This window comes from Haliotis rufescens, unplaced genomic scaffold, assembly GCF_023055435.1.
Source record: "Haliotis rufescens isolate VD_foot unplaced genomic scaffold, xgHalRufe1.0.p SCAF_61, whole genome shotgun sequence".
NCBI lineage: Eukaryota > Metazoa > Mollusca > Gastropoda > Lepetellida > Haliotidae > Haliotis > Haliotis rufescens.
Genome location: NW_025964346.1, coordinates 1,226,768 through 1,243,933, shown reverse-complemented (window position 1 = coordinate 1,243,933; position 17,166 = coordinate 1,226,768). Strand labels below are relative to the sequence as shown.

The 17,166-nt window shown below is 44.8% G+C and overlaps 1 protein-coding gene across 2 annotated transcripts in view; it reads left to right on the top strand.

Moving 5' to 3' along the window:
* The window catches only part of LOC124114437 (monocarboxylate transporter 12-like), a 39,677-nt gene extending 28,954 nt beyond the window's left edge, over nucleotides 1–10,723 (top strand). For both annotated transcript variants that reach the window (XM_046474996.2, XM_046474997.2), the window contains 3 exons: nucleotides 4,179–4,899; nucleotides 5,823–5,873; nucleotides 8,484–10,723. In XM_046474996.2, coding sequence (XP_046330952.2) covers nucleotides 4,179–4,899; nucleotides 5,823–5,873; nucleotides 8,484–8,728 — 1,017 coding nt within the window. In that variant the 3' untranslated portion in view covers nucleotides 8,729–10,723. The remainder of the gene's footprint in view (nucleotides 1–4,178; nucleotides 4,900–5,822; nucleotides 5,874–8,483) is intronic.
* The last annotated feature ends 6,443 nt before the right edge of the window (nucleotides 10,724–17,166 follow it).

The window sequence follows — 17,166 nt, the reverse complement described above, 5'->3', positions numbered from 1 at the left end:
CTACTCCCTCATGGAATCTTGCATACACTAGTCAGTAGTGATCTACTCTCTCATGGAATCCTGCTTACACTGATCAGTAGTGACCTTCTTTGCCATGGTATCTTGCATATCACAAGTCAGTATTGATCTACTCTGTCATGGAATCTTGCATACACTAGTCAGTAGTGATCTACTCGGTCATGGATTATTGCATACACTAGTCAGTAGTGATCAACTCCGTCATGGAATCCTGCATATTCTGGTCATTAGTGATCTTCTCTGTCATGGAATCTTGCTTACACTGGTCAGTAGTGACCTACTCTGTCATGGTATCTTACATACACTAGTCAGTTGTGATCTACTCTGTCATGGAATCTTGCATACACTAGTCAGTAGTGATCTACTCTGTCATGGAATCTTGCTTAAACTGGTCAGTAGTGACCTACTCCCTCGTGGAATCTTGCTTACACAAGTCAGTAGTGACCTACTCTGTCATGGAATCTTGCTTACACTGGTCTGTAGTGACCTTCTCTGTCATGGTATCTTGCATACACAAGTCAGTATTGATCTACTCTGTCATGGAATCTTGCATACACTAGTCAGTAGTGATCTACTCTGTCATGGATTCTTGCATACACAAGTCAGTAGTGATCTACTCGGTCATGGAATATTGCATACACTGGTCAGTAGTGATCTTCTCTGTCATGGAATCTTGCATACACTGGTCAGTAGTGACCTTCTCCCTCATGGAATCTTGCATGCGCTAATAAGTAGTGTTCAACTGAGTCATGGAATCTTGTATGTTCTGGTCAGTAGTGACCTACTCTGTCATGGAATCTTGCATACACTAGTCAGTAGTGACCTACTCTGTCATGGAATCTTGCATACACTAGTCAGTTGTGATCTACTCTGTCATGGAATCTTGCATACACTGGTCAGTAGTGACCTACTCTGTCATGGAATCTTGCATACACTAGTCAGTAGTGACCTACTCTGTCATGGAATCTTGCATACACTAGTCAGTAGTGATCTACTCTGTCATGGTATCTTGCATACACTAGTCAGTAGTGATCTACTCTGTCATGGAATCTTGCATACACTGGTCAGTAGTGACCTACTCTGTCATGGAATCTTGCATACACTAGTCAGTAGTGACCTACTCTGTCATGGAATCTTGCTTAAACTGGTCAGTAGTGACCTACTCCCTCGTGGAATCTTGCATACACTGGTCTGTAGTGACCTTCTCTGTCATGGTATCTTGCATACACAAGTCAGTATTGATCTACTCTGTCATGGAATCTTGCATACACAAGTCAGTAGTGATCTACTCGGTCATGGAATATTGCATACACTGGTCAGTAGTGATCTTCTCTGTCATGGAATCTTGCATACACTGGTCAGTAGTGACCTTCTCCCTCATGGAATCTTGCATGCGCTGATAAGTAGTGTTCAACTGAGTCATGGAATCTTGTATGTTCTGGTCAGTAGTGACCTACTCTGTCATGGAATCTTGCATACACTAGTCAGTAGTGACCTACTCTGTCATGGAATCTTGCATACACTGGTCAGTAGTGACCTACTCTGTCATGGAATCTTGCATACACTAGTCAGTAGTGACCTACTCTGTCATGGAATCTTGCATACACTGGTCAGTAGTGACCTACTCTGTCATGGAATCTTGCATACACAAGTCAGTAGTGACCTACTCTGTCATGGAATCTTGCATACACTGGTCAGTAGTGATCTACTCTGTCATGGTATCTTGCATACACAAGTCAGTATTTATCTACTCTGTCATGGAATCTTGCATACACTAGTCAGTAGTGATCTACTCTCTCATGGAATCTTGCATACACTAGTCAGCAGTGATCAACTCCGTCATGGAATCCTGCATACACTGGTCAGCCTGCCTCAGCTTCTGGTGATGATACGCACGTTATCCATCAGTTAAAATAAACAAATATACCTTGTTTAACACTGAGGTATGAATTAATGTACTGTACATGATGTGGTCTATAGTTCAATAGTGTGCCAGGTGAGAAGATAACACACAATGACGTCATCATACCACACAGGTGCGAAGAACATTATGAACAATATTAACGCGTGTGGTTTGCTGCACGTGCATCACGCGGCAGAACCTCTACCAAACATTCACATCTTAGGTATGGATATCTATTCGTGTCATTACCAAAGTGATTTTACCAACTAAATTCGCTGTTGCGTGGCAGTAACTTTACAAGGAGCATTTTACAGGTCTATATATCAAGAATAAACAAATGTGTATTGTGCTTGTATAGCAGGGCGTGGCATCACCCCGCAGATGTGTATTGTGCTTGTATAGCAGGGCGTGGCATCACCCCACAGATGTGTATTGTGCTTGTATAGCAGGGCGTGGCATCACCCCACAGATGTGTATTGTGCTTGTATAGCAGGGCGTGGCATCACCCCACAGATGTGTATTGTGCTTGTATAGCAGGGCGTGGCATCACCCCGCAGATGTGTATTGTGCTTGTATAGCAGGGCGTGGCATCACCCCACAGATGTGTATTGTGCTTGTATAGCAGGGCGTGGCATCACCCCACAGATGTGTATTGTGCTTGTATAGCAGGGCGTGGCATCACCCCGCAGATGTGTATTGTGCTTGTATAGCAGGGCGTGGCATCACCCCACAGATGTGTATTGTGCTTGTATAGCAGGGCGTGGCATCACCCCGCAGATGTGTATTGTGCTTGTATAGCAGGGCGTGGCATCACCCCGCAGATGTGTATTGTGCTTGTATAGCAGGACGTGGCATCACCCCACAGATGTGTATTCTGCTTGTATAGCAGGGCGTGGCATCACCCCACAGATGTGTATTGTGCTTGTATAGCAGGGCGTGGCATCACCCCACAGATGTGTATTGTGCTTGTATAGCAGGGCGTGGCATCACCCCACAGATGTGTATTGTGCTTGTATAGCAGGGCGTGGCATCACCCCACAGATGTGTATTGTGCTTGTATAGCAGGGCGTGGCATCACCCCACAGATGTGTATTGTGCTTGTATAGCAGGGCGTGGCATCACCCCGCAGATGTGTATTGTGCTTGTATAGCAGGGCGTGGCATCACCCCGCAGATGTGTATTGTGCTTGTATAGCAGGGCGTGGCATCACCCCACAGATGTGTATTGTGCTTGTATAGCAGGGCGTGGCATCACCCCGCAGATGTGTATTGTGCTTGTATAGCAGGGCGTGGCATCACCCCACAGATGTGTATTGTGCTTGTATAGCAGGGCGTGGCATCACCCCACAGATGTGTATTGTGCTTGTATAGCAGGGCGTGGCATCACCCCGCAGATGTGTATTGTGCTTGTATAGCAGGGCGTGGCATCACCCCGCAGATGTGTATTGTGCTTGTATAGCAGGGCGTGGCATCACCCCACAGATGTGTATTGTGCTTGTATAGCAGGGCGTGGCATCACCCCGCAGATGTGTATTGTGCTTGTATAGCAGGGCGTGGCATCACCCCACAGATGTGTATTGTGCTTGTATAGCAGGGCGTGGCATCACCCCGCAGATGTGTATTGTGCTTGTATAGCAGGGCGTGGCATCACCCCACAGATGTGTATTGTGCTTGTATAGCAGGGCGTGGCATCACCCCGCAGATGTGTATTGTGCTTGTATAGCAGGGCGTGGCATCACCCCACAGATGTGTATTGTGCTTGTATAGCAGGGCGTGGCATCACCCCGCAGATGTGTATTGTGCTTGTATAGCAGGGCGTGGCATCACCCCACAGATGTGTATTGTGCTTGTATAGCAGGGCGTGGCATCACCCCACAGATGTGTATTGTGCTTGTATAGCAGGGCGTGGCATCACCCCGCAGATGTGTATTGTGCTTGTATAGCAGGGCGTGGCATCACCCCGCAGATGAGTATTCTGCTTGTATAGCAGGACGTGGCATCACCCCGCAGATGTGTATTGTGCTTGTATAGCAGGGCGTGGCATCACCCCACAGATGTGTATTTTTATTGTGCTTGTGCCGACGGCGTAATGCCCGACCTCGGATCAGAATGTCTGTGGTTCGAATCCCATCACAGGACTCGGAATTGGTATGGCCACTTCTCTCGACAAAGGCTATTTTAATGCAAATGTTACTCCTAATATGTGACATTGACGAAAACATTATCCGCCAATAATCTCTTGTTCTATTGTGTTACAGGTGAGTTTAGTAACTGGCGTTGGAATGGCGGGGGTTGGAATGGGCACCTTCTTCCTGCCACCCCTGACTCAGTATCTGGTGGACATTTATGGACTTGAAGGATGCTTCCTCTTCTTGGGAGCAATAGCGTTCCATGCAGCAGTGTTCGGGGCCCTGATGAGACCCTCTGACCTTGAGACGGCGTTAGCAGTCAGTGCCAAGTCGGGGAAAACCCTCTGTCAACAAATCCTTACTTCTTTGTGCGGACAATGTGGCCGTTTTGGGGAGATGTTCCATCCAGCGTTTCTCCTGCTGCTGTTGGCAACGTTTTCCTTCAGTGTGGGCAACTTCATCTCCTACCTCTTCCTCCCCGACATCTTCATCAAACAAGGCTCGTCTCCTCAACAAGCTTCCTTCCTCATCTCCGTCGTTGGAATAGGGGGAGCCCTGTCCAGACTCCTTGGGGGGTTCGCTGCCAACGATCCAAATATAGGACCTTCTGTTCTATTCTCAGGAACATATGGTGTCATCGCTACCATAGACTTTTTTATAACGCCAATGACGAAGACAATAGTTGGAAAAGTAGCGTATGCTTTTATGTTCGGCTTGTATGCCTCAGTTGGCTGGGTGCTGGTCAACCCCCTCACTCTGCACATTGTGGGGGTCAGGAACCTCGCCTCTGCCTACGGGATTGTGATGTTAGCCTCAGGAATAGGTATCTTGGTTGGGCCTCCAGTAGCAAGTAAGTGTTTTCTATTGATACTCTGCAGTCTCGTAATTAAGATTGTGTGTTTGTTGTTTTACACCGCACTTAGCAATGTTCAAGGTTATGGCGGGCAGTAAATAATCCTGACAATCCAGTGATTGACATCAAAGCAATTGGGATATACTTTCTGGGAACCCAAATGCTTACTCGGAATCCCCACGAATATGACATGGGGGTTATATAGAAATAGTTAATCTTATCAAAGGGGATGTCGGCCGCGGATCCTTGGTTGTTAACGCCACGTTCAGCATTCTGTCAACTGTATGACAGTGGTCTGTAATAATAGAGACAGGTCCAGCCATCCAGTTGTCTATGACAATTCCACAGCCTCGTATTTACTATGTGTTTGATTGGTGGGGAACCTTACCTCATTCTTACCCGGAGTAATTGTTTATATCATGAAAGTGGAGGAGAGGTCAGGATTGTCGGCCCGGTGTGGGATCCTTATGGGTGCAATGTTTAAGTGCAACCTCAGTTGTAATTCCTTTATTATCCAATACTTTGTCTGGTCCAGCCTGGTTTGAAGACTATGCTATGTTTTTTTGTTTATTTTTATAACGTCACTCTCGGCAATATTCCAACTACAAGAAGGTGGTATCAGTCTGATCCTGCCAACCAGTGACTGATATTAGGAGCAATGGGGTGCTGGGGACACGTTCTAGCCCGGGTCCCCACAGGGCTGCCCAGCAATGGGGTGCTGGTGACACATTCTACCCCAGGTCCAGACTGGATTATTGATACTTCAGGGCCCCGTTCCACAAAGCTGAGGTGGTCGTACCTCTCATATTTAAACGTGGACATTATACTATCTTAGCATCACGATCGCTTTGTGGAACTGGGATCTGGAATATGGTAATTGCAGTGTAAAACAGCAAACACAATATATATTTTTTATACAGGTATCATCGCTGCAGAACACGGGACATATCAAGAAGCCTTTTACTTTGCTGGTAAGTGCTGATAACTGTATAGTTTTGGGCGATGTAACGTGGTTCTTCACGGGTGTAATCCGTATTTCACTTTGTTTGACCAGGAAACCTTTCTATTACCTTTTGTTTGGGCGGACCAGGGTTTACTGTTTGATACACTACAACATTGTAAACAAATATCCACCTACTGTAGGTATAGTACGGAGTAGCAGGTATATTTCCCTGTGATGTGACAAGGTGTTCTGTTTGATACACTCCAATATTGTACAACAAGTATATTTCCCTGTGATGTGACATGGGTTTACTGTTTGATACACTCCAACATTGTACAACAAATATCCACCTTCTGTAGGCATTGTACGGAGCATCAAGTATATTTCCCTGTGATGTGACATGGGTTTACTGTTTGATACACTCCAACATTGTAAACAAATATCCACCTTCTGTAGGTATTGTACGGAGCAGCAAGTGTATTTCCCTGTGATGTGACATGGGTTTACTGTTTGATACACTCCAACATTGTACAACAAATATCCACCTTCTGTAGGCATTGTACGGAGCAGCAAGTATATTTCCCTGTGATGTGACATGGGTTTACTCTTTGATACACTCCAATATTGTACAACAAGTATATTTCCCTGTGATGTGATAAGGGTTTACTGTTTGATACACTCCAATATTGTACAACAAGTATATTTCCCTGTGATGTGACATGGGTTTACTGTTTGATACACTCCAACATTGTACAACAAGTATATTTCCCTGTGATGTGACAAGGGTTTACTCTTTGATACACTCCAATATTGTACAACAAGTATATTTCCCTGTGATGTGACAAGGGTTTACTGTTTGATACACTCCAATATTGTACAACAAGTATATTTCCCTGGGATGGGACAAGGGTTTACTGTTTGATACACTCCAATATTGTACAACAAGTATATTTCCCTGTGATGTGACCAGGGTTTACTGTTTGATACACTACAACATTGTACAACAAATATCCACCTACTGTAGGTATAGTACGGAGTAGCAGGTATATTTCCCTGTGATGTGACAACGGTTTACTGTTTGATACACTCCAACATTGTACAACAAATATCCACCTTCTGTAGGCATTGTACGGAGCAGCAAGTATATTTCCCTGTGATGTGATAAGGGTTTACTAGTTTTATGCATGGACAAACTAAAACATTTTATAAAAAAAACACCACCGCTTTTCTTTGATGCAAACTAAAAATGTATACTGACGTTTTAAAGGTGATCAGGTAATCTACATGTACACACATTGCACCGTTATTCACGGCTGACTCTGGATTACTTTGACACACAGACAAGGCATGCTTCAAGCCAAGAATATATTCTGAAGGTTCCTTTAAGGGTAAAAGACTGAAAACCAAAAAGATACCACAATTACACTTATCACAATACTAATAAAGTTGGTAAGATAACATTAAGAGAAAAATGAACCAATATATTCTGTATGCTCTACAAACAAGAGGTCAGCTAATATCTAAATAACATATTACCGAAATAACACAGATTTTTTTTGGAAGTGCTGCCTTCTGTCCATATTTGGAGTATGCCATCTTAAAGGTGGCATACTCCAGATGTTGGCATAAACCAGCACTCCTCACCACTTCTCACAGGCAGACTTATTTACGCATGATTGTTATCTAACAGTTTCTGCATGAATTTTCTGGATTCTTCCAAAGGCTATCATGAAGTATCTGGGCTCGCTTCAAAGCTTGAGATCTATTGTCAGGTAAAGTCATTCTAGGAGATAGAAAACAGAGGGGTGCAACCCAAGGGATCGATGCATTCTGTTCCCGGTCCGGTCAGTAGTCTACGATATCCGTCACGTGACAGTGATGTCTGGCGACATCGGGGGTAGGACTTTCTTCTCCCACATCTGGGATGTGATTACATCAAAAAGAGTAATTCCAACTTCCGTCTAATGATCGGAGGATGAGATCAGTTGCTCTCCTACCCGTAGTCTCCACACCTCCAGCACATGAGGGGGGTGTGGGGTAGCCTAGTGGTTAAAGCGTTCGCTCGTAACGGCGCAGTCCCGGGTTCGATTCCCGACAATGTGTGAAGCCCATTCCTGTCTCCAGCGGCGTAAAACCATACTCACTCACTCCAGCACATGAAGTGAGAGTGTATGGAATGTCCTGGCTGTTAGTATACCAATGATGTCAACATCGTCATCGTTCACAAAGACAAACCTGCAAAAAGTCCGGTCTTTGAAAAATAATTAACTGTTTTCCTCTGGCACATCTATGGGTTTAGTTTTCCTAAAACCTGAAATCGTATTAACGAAATTGGAATGCACAGGAGTTGTACCTGGTTGAATACCCTTAAAAGTTGGTAAGATATCAATATCGACTCAATATTAAAAAGGTTGTATTGACTTATCTTTTACAGTCTATAGAGATACACCCACCCACACCAACCCACACCCCCACCCCCCTTCCCACTCCCCCAACTAATCCTCCAAGTTTTCATGGTACTTATCATGCCAACACGTAACTAGAGAACACTTAAACCTCCGTGTTACCCCTTTATGAAAATAAGACTGACTGAAGTCTGTAAAATACCTTGATACAAAAATCGTTATTTACGTTAAAGGTTCAACGTTTTTTGTGTCGTCCATGTGTGGCCTGATGATTATGCTGCTGAAGAAGACGCACTCGGACCTGGCGGAGGAGAAGTCCGACATCCCAGAGTTACAGAGTCTGACAGACGGGAAGGACCACGCCCATCAGGCTGACGGAATCACTCTCGTCATCCAGCCTCCCAGCACAGGCCACGCCCCCATTCCTAGTGCACCTTTCCGAGATGACATGTGGAATGAGCATAAATGCATTGAGTGAGTGAGTGAGATGGGTTCAACGCCGCTTTGAACATTATTTCAGTTATATCAAGGCGTGCCAGCTGGAGACGGGAGGAAACGACTAAACGTTTACCACTTTAATGATACCCATGTGCTATCAAACCTAGAAACATAGTCATGGAGAATATAAGATTTGAACACAAGATCCAAGCTTTCTGATGACAAATGGGACGCAACTCTCCATGTCGCCTTAGAAGACAGGAACACCTGTGTCCCCGGGTGTATCGAAGTCGGATGTCCCGAAGGGACTAATACAACGAAGTCAATTTGATCCTCTTGTGTGGATGAAGACCTTTAGCGATGCTCATCATCAACACATATGATCCCCATCTAAGTTGGATGTAACTTAGGGTCGATTGTACTCAAGCCAGTGTGTATTCTCTACAAGTGCCACCGTGTATGCCATGCGCTACAAACATATCAAGTATAACTCTGGGTAGACTTGTTTAAATTCACTGAAGGTGGTAGGGTAGCCCAGTGGTTATAGGTTCGCTCGTCACCCAGAGAACCCGGATTGATTCTCGAAATGGGTACAATGTGTGAACCCCTTTTAAAGTGTCCCCGCCATGATATTGCTGGAAAATTGCTAAAATTGCCTTAAAATCATACTCACTCACTCCTTAATATTCATCGGCGATTGTGATGAACATCATCATCATTTTATTTCTATACATATAGGCTACAGGGCTTTGTGTACAAAATTTGAGAACAGACAAGTTTTAAACATTCAGTTTATGGATGTAACTCGGTCGATTGTACTGAAGCCAGTGTGTGCTCTCTACAAGTGTCACAGAGTTTGCCATGCGCTACACACATATCAAGTTGTTATGGTCGACTCAGAGTGGATTGTACTGAAGCCAGTGTGTGTTCTCTACAAGTGTCACAGTGTTTGCCGTGCGCTACACACATATCAAGTTGTTATGGTCGACTCAGGGTCGACTGTACTGAAGCCAGTGTGTGTTCTCTACAAGTGTCACAGTGTTTGCCATGCGCTACACACATATCAAGTTGTTATGGTCGACTCAGGGTCGACTGTACTGAAGCCAGTGTGTGCTCTCTACAAGTGTCACAGTGTTTGCCGTGCGCTACAAACATATCAAGTTGTTATGGTCGACTCAGGGTCGACTGTACTGAAGCCAGTGTGTGTTCTCTACAAGTGTCACAGTGTTTGCCGTGCGCTACAAACATATCAAGTTGTTATGGTCGACTCATGGTCGATTGTACTGAAGCCAGTGTGTGTTCTCTACAAGTGTCACAGTGTTTGCCGTGCGCTACAAACATATCAAGTTGTTATGGTCGACTCAGGGTCGACTGTAGTGAAGCCAGTGTGTGTTCTCTACAAGTGTCACAGAGTTTGCCGTGCGCTACAAATATATCAAGTTGTTATGGTCGACTCATGGTCGACTATATCAAAATCAGTAATATTCATCAGCGGTTGTGATGGACAAAACGTTCGATATGAAGAGACATATCGAAGTTTGGTGCCCTGAAATCAGTAACAAACAGGTAATAATCCTTTACATATTAACATCAACCAGTTTCCAAACCAGATGTGATTAGTTATAGCTATGGAACAGTGTTTACTTTATTGTCAACATTACAGCCGGCTCAGAAAGAACCATATTACGCCATCTTCTTGAAATTCCAGCCAAGGACGCGTTTATTAAGCTGCTGCAGAGCAATGAGAAAGATGTTTTTTAGCCCCTTAATGCCGAGCGCCAGGCAGAGTAACAACAAGGTCCATCGTTTATCGTGTTTGTGGTATGACGCGGCCGGGGATCGAACCCACGACCTTTTCTCTGTCCGGGCAGAGGCTCTATCCACTAGACCACGGAGGTCTTGGGCAGGTGGGCGTGTTGGGCAGCTTGGCTCCTGAGAGTAATGGGGCCTTGGTACTACCACACACTGACACAAAGGCAACTCATGTTTTTGTTTGTTTGTTGTTTAACGCCGCGTTCAGCAATATTCCAGCTATATGGCGGCGGTCTGTTAATTATCGAGCCTGGAGCAGACAATCAAATGATTGAGAGCATGAGCATCGATCAACGCAACTGGGATACGATGAAATGCATCAACCAAGTCAGCGAGTCTAACCACCCGACCCCGTTAGTTGCAACACATGTGTCGTCTCCTTGGGGACGAGACTTTGTTCGAAATGTTGCTCTGTTCACCAAGCAGTGACTGGGTACCCGGTAGGATGGGATGGCAATCCAGCATACTCCCTAGGGAGCTGAGAATGATGGTTGAGTGCACACTGATCCGTTGACCGGGGCCACAATAGTGTAGCGCTTTGAGCATGTCCCTGTGGTATGGATATAGTATTACTATTGATATTTACTGTTAGCAGAGACAGCGTTACACGGGTGTTACGTTCATACAGAGAGGCATTCCACTCTTAACACCGGACTCACGCTATGCCTTTTCACACAATCTCTTCGTTACCACCCAGCGTTCGCGCTTCACTGCGTCACGAGGGTATGGATAGTTTGTGGCTTCCAAGTGGAGTCATGTTGTCTGTGATGGCGGCAAGCCTGGACGGGGGTGCAATGCTGCTCGCACAGGTTAAGCCGTGAAGAGTTCTCCCCCTTTAAACAGTGTCCATGGTGGGATGTGAATGAACATTTATCCTTGCGTTGTTTGCTGACGTATTTGACAGTCATCGAAAACACAAACGTTCTGCTGTCTCATGGGGTGTTACATTCCTTATGCATGACTTGATGTATGTTATTCAAAATAAAGATAGCTACGCGATAAATGATCAAGAACAATAAAGAACGAAGCGTGATTTATTTCACGATAATACATATTATATATTTCTTTAGTACATTTCTGATGTACTGAGTGCGGAAACACATTGTTTGGGAGACGGTCAGTGATAAAGTGTTTCACACATATGTGTTACTTCAGAAGCTTTCCCGACAACACCCGATATGAACTTGCTGGAACAGTTCCTTGCCAGTCTGTGGAATCCCGGGGTGAATTGGGTCCGCAGTAACAGAAGCTTGTTATGGAAGGTGACTAACGGGACAGGGTGGTCAGTCTCGGACACATCCTTGACTGCTATAGAGGTCCATAGCTTCTGTGATCCTCCGGACATGGAGGTAACTCTATCTCCACACCACACAACTAGGAGTACTACAAGTCGGCCCCACGTTCCCGTGACATCTCACCAGTGGAAGCACCACCACCATAAATCCACAACACATTATACAATGGAATTACAGAAGTCTGAAGAAGAATTTTAATGAAATACAACTTTTCATTCAAGGATTTAAACCGTCAGCGTTTTGTCTCTAAGAAACATATTTAAAAAACACAGATCAAGTTGATATCCGTCAGTACAGTTCTTACCACTCGTTTTCCCCTCCTGGTGATAAAGCTAGAGGAGGTTCTTCTATCCTGAAGCAGGGCATAATCCATAGCCATGTTCTACTTAACACTTCTCTTCAGGCTGCTACTGTACGTGTTACTTTGAACAGTTGAACTTTCCCCAATTGTCCGTCAATCAGATCATCCAGTGTGGTTTCAGAAAAAACCCAGAAGTAACATTGACCATTTGGTGCGTTTAGAATCATTTATAAAAAATACCATTGTCTACAAACAACAGTTATATGTATACATTGTACAGATTCAATGGCATGCCGTTTGGCATTAGATTTTGGGTAATTAACGGTAGATTAAATATAAAAGATGTGGCCATATTATTGAACTTACAGACTGAAATTTTATATTAATATTGTGTATTTGTATTAATCGGTTTAAGTTGTATCCAGTAAGGTTGTATTAAAGTAAAGCTTATCATTACGTTCTTCATAAATATCAAAGATCATGTATGATTATTAGTTATTGGTTACATAATTATGTAGTATGTGTCTAGTACGTGAGGAGTTATCTTAAATTATCTTATGTATACTCGTCAAAAAAGGAAACACAAAACGGAAATTTGTGGCCATAAAAGCAAAATTAGTGGACCAAGAGGTGCAAAATGAAGAGGTTTAATGTGTTATGGTGTGAGGGACAAATTTCCCGGATCAAAATGATAACAACAAGGACATGCAAACCATTAGTCGGGAAACACGTACGATTCGGAAAAACCCACCTAGTGCATAAAGAAAACGGCCATGGAGCTGCACGTATTGCACGTGCAGCAGCACTATGAACGGTATTAAAGTGCAGGGGTTTTTGATTTCCTGGCATCTTCGTCAATCGAACAGTGACAGTTCAACAACATGCCAAGGTTAACATATGTGCAAAGAAACATCGTCATAGGCCGCTTGCGGGCAGGGGAATCCCGATCAGCTGTAGCCAGGGTTTTCAATGTAGCGCCCAGCACCATCACGAGGCTATGGGATCGGTTTCAACAGCATGGGTCACAGGTGACCGGCTAAGGTCAGGCCGACCAAGAGTAATCATCCCCGCCCAACATCGCTACATCCGACTGCGCCACCTACGTGAAAGGAAGACCACAGGCACCTCAACCGCATCCCAAATACGCGGACTGCTCAGAATCTCCGACCAGACCGTACGAAATAGAAGCAGCAGGTCTACGACAAAGACGTCACATCGACGCGTCATATTGAGTCGACAACATCGTCAACAACGACTGCATTGGTGTCGTCAACAAAAGGTATTGCCTCAACTGCGATGGAGTGATGTCTGGTTCAGCGATGAATCAAGATTTTTCCTCCGCCGATCGCGAGGGGATGGAAGAGTAGGGGAGCAGGGGTTTACAGACGTCGGGGGGAACGTTACAGGAAGCGTTATGACGTGGGCGGCTATCTCTCGTTATGGCAGGACAGATTTGGTTCATATCCAGGGCAGTCTGACGGCTCAACGATACATCAATTAAATTCTACAACCAAACGTTCTCCCAATTGCAACCAACGGCAATGGTGTATTCCAGCAGCACAACTCTCGATGCATACAAGAGCCTGTCAACACAACAACAACGTTGATGGTCTCCCCTGGCCCTCCAGATGCCTGGATTTGAACCCGATAGAACCCGTGGGATGAATTGGATAGACGGCTACGCCGACGTCAACCACAACCCCAGACCTTGCAGCAGTTGGCTTTTGCGTTGCGGGCCGAGTGGGCTACTATTCCCCAGGATGTGATTCACATACTCATCTCTTCCATGGGCAGGTGATGTCAGGCCGCTATCGATTCCAACGGGGGACATACGTGTTATTGACGGCAGCTGACCCTCACCTTGAACCTTTCCTATGTACCGATAACTGAGATGACTAAAATCACCAAGTGTTCTCTCCACAACATTTTGGCAAAATACCTTGTACGTATAAATGTATTTTCCTACCTCACACAAATCTGGCTTTGCGGGTTTTTTTGAAGAGTATATTTACCATACATTGTCCTCAACTGTTCTATATCACGTGTATTTTCAACCAAATTTAAAGTGTCTTCGTTTCATTGTTTAAAAACGCAATTGTTTATTGTATGATACATTGTCAGTAAGAGTTTTACTGTAACTGTTATTCATATTTTTCGGAATATGTTAATTGTCTCAGGTTGTACCTTGCTTTATTGTGATATGTAAATGACTGATGAGATACACCGAATAAAGACTGGCCACTAATAGATGCTTCTCTTGGTTGTTTTAAGGTGTTCGGTCCAACGCTTATTCCTCGACAACAAATTCTAGGAATTAATGCCCCTCCTATCGCAGTCACAGAGACAGTTGACCACTGGCTAACTCAATATAATAATTAACAGTGTAAATGCCGAGAATGCAGAAACATCGTGTAAATTCAGATGAGATGTGAACCAGGCTACATTATTAGATATTAATTCCTGACCGTCTATGAATGACACATACATAAGTATAGTGGAAACTAATGCTGCTGTTGGTGAAGAAATGTTTGTAAACATTATTCTCAATGCAACGGAATGACGACAGAAGTCTGTTGTAAATAGATACAAAAAAAATGAATTTTATAATTTGTTTTAACGTCGCTTTGAACAGTATTCCAGTTTTATCACCTCGTGTCAGCTTAGTGTGGGAGGAAAGCCCGAAGTGATGCAAGTCGAGCACGAGCACGGGTATGGTGCTGAAAAACCTAGAAACATAATCTAGGCGAACCAGGATTCAAACCTACAATCACAGGTTTCTGGCGTGCCCCAAGGACGCAACTCTGCACAGCGAATTGCAGCGCCTTAGACGACTATGACATGAATGGAAACGTGAACAGGCTAAACGAGAAGCTAGACGTCATTTGAAAACATTCCAACATGTAAACGCATTTACTGTCACACGAGAAATAAATACAAACCTATATGCAAGTTTCAAAATCCAATTAATCGAAGCTCGTACTGCAGTTGCCTGATGAAAGTTTGGAGCAATTTCTCTCGCCCTTTGAAGACCGCCTCCGTGGTCTAGTGGTAGAGCGTCCGCCCGGAGAGCGGAAGGTCCGGGTTTCGATCCCCGACCGCGTCATACCAAAAGACGTTAAAAGATGGTACTTGTTGTTACCCTGTCTGGCGCTCGGCATTAAGGGGATAAAACAAGGACTGGTCGGCTCGGAGTCAGTATACTGTGTCTGAGTGGGGTATTCATGTTAAACTGCGGCATGGTATCTCAGTGTGCTAGCACTATAAATCGGCATCAGTCCGGACTAGTACATGCAGCCACACAAACACACACACGTACATGCACGTCACTATATAAGTGCAATAATCTTGGACGCGATGTTAAACCCCATTTCACATCACCTCACCTCTCGCCCTTTGATTTCATGTCAATTTACAGACCAATAGCGTGTGTGTCCACCTCTGGTTGCGATGCAAGCAACACATCTGCGTCTCATGGAATGGACAAGGCGTCGCACAAGGTCCTGTTGGATATCTGTCCATATCTGCTGGAGCATGTTTCGAAGTTCCTGGAGTGTCTGTGGAACACTGGTTGACGTCGAAGGTGCTGACCCATCTTATCCCACATGTGCTCGATTGGTGAGAGATCAGGGAAGCGAGCCGGCCAGGGGATGACATTCACGTTGTTTTGTCGAAGAAAATCCTGAACAAGTCGCGCAATATGAGGCCGGGCGTTGTCATGTTGAAAGAAAATGCCAGGGCCATGACGAAGCAAAATGGTAGAACAACAGGGCCGATGATCTCTTCGCGGTATCCCTCTACCACTATCAAACGGGTCCTCTGTCTTGCTGTAATCCCACCACATACCATAACGCTGCCGCCCCCGAACCGATCTTTTTTCATGACACAATGAGTGACGTAACGTTCACTTCGACGTCGGTACACTCGAATCCGCCCATTGCTGTGGCTGAGGTAAAAACGAGACTCGTCATTGAATAGAACTTGTCCCAACTGCATGACCGTCCAGCGTAGACGCTGTCTGCACCACTGTAGACGTGCTTGACGGTGGTTTCCTGTCAAAATGGGACGTCTGGCGGGACGTCTGGCGACAATCCCTGCACATCTGAGGCGACGACGTACGGTTTGTGAAGATATTCGTCGAAGGCCAGGGATGCTTCTTGCAGTCACTGTTGCTGGCTGGAATCGATTTCGTATGTGTGTTGTTCGAATCCAGTTGTCTTGTCAATTATTGGTTACGCGTGGCCTGCCACTCCAAAGATGGTCACATTCGTTTGTTGCCAACGTTGCCATAAACACCGACTGGTGTTTCTGTGGACGTTAGATTGTCCTGCAACAGGACTCGATCCTGCTTCAAGCATCCCAATGGCTCGCAGACGCTCATTTTCGGACAGGCCTGGCATTTCGTAATGTTGAATAATTGCGTGATTTTGTTGTTTTTCTGAGTGGTTGTTGCCAGCACGATGCTAAACAATGCATATGGAATCCCGTTAACGCACATATTTTATATCCATTCTTGGGTAGTGAAATGCATGGGGTTTGCATAAAGTCAACTTTTGCATGGAATGTATGCTTTTCTGGAGGCTGCAGCAAGATGATACAAGTAAACCTACGAGACAATGTATCACCTCGAGAAAGTACACAAGTAGCCCTGCGAGAAAATATATCACTTCAAGGTAGGCTAAAAGTAAACCATCGAGAAAATGTATCACCTCGAGGTAGGAAACAAGTACACTTGCGAGACAATGTATCACCTCGAGGTAGAATACAAGTACACCTGCGAGACAATGTATCACCTCGAGGTAGGAAACAAGTACACCTGCTAGAAAATCGATCACCTCGAGATTGGCACCATAAACACCTGCAAGACAATGTATCACCTCGAGGATGCGTACAAGTACACCTGTAAGACAATGTATCACCTCGAGATAGGATACAAGTACGCCTACGAGACGATGTATCACCTCGAGGTAGAATACAAGTACACCTGCGAGACATTGTATCACCTCGAGACTGGCACCAAAAACACCTGCGAGACAATGCATCACCTCGAGATAGGATACAAGTACGCCTACG